General features: G+C 43.2%; 1 protein-coding gene across 1 annotated transcript; it reads left to right on the forward strand.

The window, feature by feature from the left end:
• Nucleotides 1-925: 925 nt before the first annotated feature.
• Nucleotides 926-2,116, forward strand: LOC308331701 (isocitrate dehydrogenase [NAD] subunit gamma, mitochondrial-like; the record flags this gene model as incomplete). Its single annotated transcript, XM_080787193.1, has 1 exon — nucleotides 926-2,116. One exon carries the CDS (start codon nucleotides 926-928, stop codon nucleotides 2,114-2,116), a length of 1,191 nt encoding a protein of 396 aa, XP_080643319.1.
• Between the last annotated feature and the right edge of the window lie 1,889 nt (nucleotides 2,117-4,005).

The raw sequence follows: 4,005 nt of genomic DNA on the forward strand, positions 1-4,005 counted from the left end.
ATACAATTCATACATGTAATATTTACAAATAACTTTTTATTAATATGGTTTATTGTCCAACCATTCTCATGTTTGTTTGGCTTTTTTCTTGTCGTAAAACTAAAGTTTTAACCTGTTCTTTCCCTATTAAATTAAATTAGTTATATTGCCATAAAGACATAATTAATATAAAAAAATGACACTGGTCATGTCTTCGAAGGATATCAGCTGTCAAACCCTGGTTACGTCATTGGCTGGACTGTGGGAAATGCAACTTCAGAGACACGTGCAATGTATATGTTTTAAACAACAGAGTAAGGCAATGCGGCCCCTTCAGAACATGCAATAGGTATAAGAATTGAGGTTCCGGCACTGGCCCTTCTGCAGCCGACAGCACTCAAACATTGAATACAAAAGTGAGTACGCAAATTGTGATTGGCTGGCGTGATTTGGTGGGAGATGTACCATTGGTTGATAATGAGATGATCTATGATGACATGATAAGAGCGCCCCTCACTTCACACTGGTGTTATTTTAATTATTTTGGTTTACAATTTAATTACATTTTAAAGACGTTAATGTTGGGAAGGAATGTTTAAGCGCACATGCAAATAATATGTCAACCATGTGCAGGGACAGGATCGATGCTTGTAGTATAGAAACGTAAACAGGTTTATCATAATCAAATGAAATTGTGGATTGCCATTGGAGATTCACACCTGTAGTTATTAGGTTACTTGGAGGCCAGTATTATGTCATAGGAATCTCCATATATGGGCATGGCTTTCAACTTGTCAACTTCAGAGTTTGGGGATCTCCATGTATGGGCAAGTGTTTCAACCAATCAGCATGGCAGACTTCGTGACTCAACCAAGATGCATGTATGTAAAGATGATTTCTGGATTTATTAGATGGATGGATTTCTCGCCCTGCTTTCAAATCAATGATGGCTGTGTCCAATGTTGCACTCTCGTTGTCCAAAGTAATTAAGCCTCTTTGGATTGGATCTCTCGGAAACACGGTTAAAGTATTGGGATCAACTTTTGTGAATCATAGAGAGAAGGTGACTGACGCTAGAGAATATATTACCCCTGTGGTTAAGCATGGAGACAGACATACAGTCACACTCATCCCTGGGGGTGGAATTGGCCCAGAGTTGTTTAATCACATCTGTGACGTTTTCCGGTACAGCCATGTTCCAGTAGACTTTGAGGTGGTGAATGTCAACTCTTCCTTGACACCCGAGGATGACATTAACGATGCCATTGATGCCATCCGCCGTAATGGAGTTGCTCTTAAAGGCAACTTGGATACAAATCATATCGTGCCGCCTCATATCGTGAACTCCAGAAATAATCTCCTTCGCACCAGCCTAGACTTGTATGCATATGTGATGCACTGCCAGTCCCTCCCTGGCGTCCAGACCCGCCACAAGAACATTGACATCATGATCGTCAGGGAAAACACAGAGGGTGAGTACAGTAATCTGGAGCATGAGATTGTGCCAGGGGTAGTGGAGAGTCTTAAAATCATCACCCGGGCTAACTCCCTCAGGATTGCTGACTACGCTTTCAGTTTGGCCAGGGAGAAGGGTCGCCGCAGGGTCACTGCCGTCCACAAGGCCAACATCATGAAGCTTGGTGATGGTTTGTTCCTGCAGTGCTGCAAGGAGGTGGCTGCTGGTTACCCAGACATCATCTTTGATGACATGATTGTGGACAACACCACCATGCAGCTGGTGTCCAAGCCACAGCAGTTTGATGTTATGGTGATGCCCAATCTGTATGGCAACGTGGTCAGCAATGTGTGTGCCGGTTTAGTGGGAGGGCCTGGGTTGGTGCCATCGGCTAACTACGGGCACGACTACGCTGTCTTTGAAACGGCCACAAGGAGCACTGGGAAGAGTGTTGCAAACAGAAACATTGCTAATCCCACTGCCATGCTGTTGGCCAGCTGCATGATGCTGGACCACCTCAAGCTTTATGACTATGCGAATGTCATCCGAAATGCAGTCCTCACCACCATGAATGAAACCAGGTTACACACGGCAGACCTTGGGGGTCAGGCCACCACATCAGAGGTGGTCCAGTTCATCAAGACGATGATAAACCAGGGACAGCTGGCCTACCAGGCCTAGCGGAGGGTGGCCACGGGGGTTAGCAAGAATGTGGCCCTGGCATTTGTGAACCTCACAGGACCAAGAAGGTCTTCAAGTTAAGTTATAGCTTTGTTGAAATTTAAAGAAGATTAACCATCAAGAAAGACAGACAGCTAGCCTAGACTACAAAACCTTTTTTCAGTAGCTGCCTATTTAATCTAATCGCTCTACATGATTGCTGCTTCTGCATCCAGATTAATTACTATTAGACCAATTTAAAATCATATATCATATTTGTGATGTTTTTCATTTAGAATTTCCATTATTATTGAACCATATAGATGTTAATATTTTGCCAACAAACATAGGAAACTATTTAGCCTACCAAATGTATTCATTACTCCCTTTGGGGAAAATTGGCAACATCACTAGCACCATTGAACAGTGGCCGGTGTTAGATCTAACACCAGCCACTGTTCAAGTTTGATATCACAGTGCTCGCTTGTCTATCACATCAACTGATACACCTTTCACATCATGAATTTTTTTTCCCGGTGCTTAGCACACCCTCTCCCAGATGCACCCAATTAATCTGTGTGTCTTTGGGAGAGGAGTGTACTAAGCACCGGATTCCCTGACTGACCAACCCATGGGTGCGTAGTATTAGTCCGACATCCCAATAATCCGACACCTGTGTTTTTTGAGGGCTGTATCTGTCTGTCCAACAACTGACTTATGTCCTGTCATATGGCAGCCAAGTCTTTTAAATTGATTGGGGCACTTTTAACAGACATAGAGTGGCAGCCAATATGGACTTTTAATGTTTGTTTAGAGCACTAAACGTGGTGTCATGTGGCAGTCAAGTCTATGGACTTTTAATGCTTGTTTACAACACCTTAAACAAGCATGATTACCAGGCGACCCTCACTTCACACAAGTGTGATTTCTTTGTAATATCCTTTATGTGCAATCATTTGTTTTGTGCATATGCTTGTTGTCAATCAATCAACACAGAGAACCTCAGTATTGACTCTTGATTGATTGAATACATTTTCTGTTTGTAGAAGAAAAGCACAGGAAAGTACAGTTCAGAAGCCAAGGTCTGGCTGCTCTGCTAAGAGGAACCAAGGGTAGGCTACTTTAAATCCTCTAGCAGTCAGGTTCGCGCCACTTTTAAAGATCTATCATCTCCAGCTGTGTGCTTGAGTGAATGAGACCAGCGACGTCCATGTGGCCTGGTGGAGAGTGGAGTGGACCAGTGTTTTTTGCCAAACTTGCGTTACTATGAGGTGGGTTTATTTTAGTTTTCTTCAAGTCTGCTATATTTCCATTAACCTACTCACTGTAATTCTGTAAAAGGCTATATTTTTAGTCTCCTTTTTCGCTCAACACCACCTGGTCCCAAGTCCCGACCTGGCGTCGTTTATTTTGGAGGAAAGGGAGGAGGGACATAGGCCTAGTACTGCCTACAACTTGTAAACATAGCTTGTAGGCTACAAGCTATGTTTATTTTTATTATATATTATGATAATGCGGCGACGGGCCTCTCAGCCTCTCAAAACATTTGCTTGGCGTGTGTGCCGTGCCTGCTATGCGTGTGTGTGTGTTTTCAAGTGTGCTGCTACGCGCGGATACAATAGAAGATTTTCATTTGAGCAGGTTAACAAATGTAGTTGTTGTAAAGACTATTAGTTTAGTGTGCGTTTGTGAAGGAACTGCGCCTGGCTACATAGAGGTGGAAAGCCTGTTGACTGGGTTTAGGCTACACTACCCATGTGTCGGTGCCGGTGGACAGTGGACACAGACATAAAGGTAAACAAATAATGGACATTGAAATGAAAATGGTTGAAAACCACTGAACTATAGGAAGAAGGGGGAAAAGTATAGTCACCTTGCTTGGTGGGTGACATGACATCTCAGTTATTGGC

The sequence above is a fragment of the Protomyctophum bolini genome (assembly GCF_963924005.1).
Source record: "Protomyctophum bolini genome assembly, chromosome: 17".
Lineage (NCBI taxonomy): Eukaryota > Metazoa > Chordata > Actinopteri > Myctophiformes > Myctophidae > Protomyctophum > Protomyctophum bolini.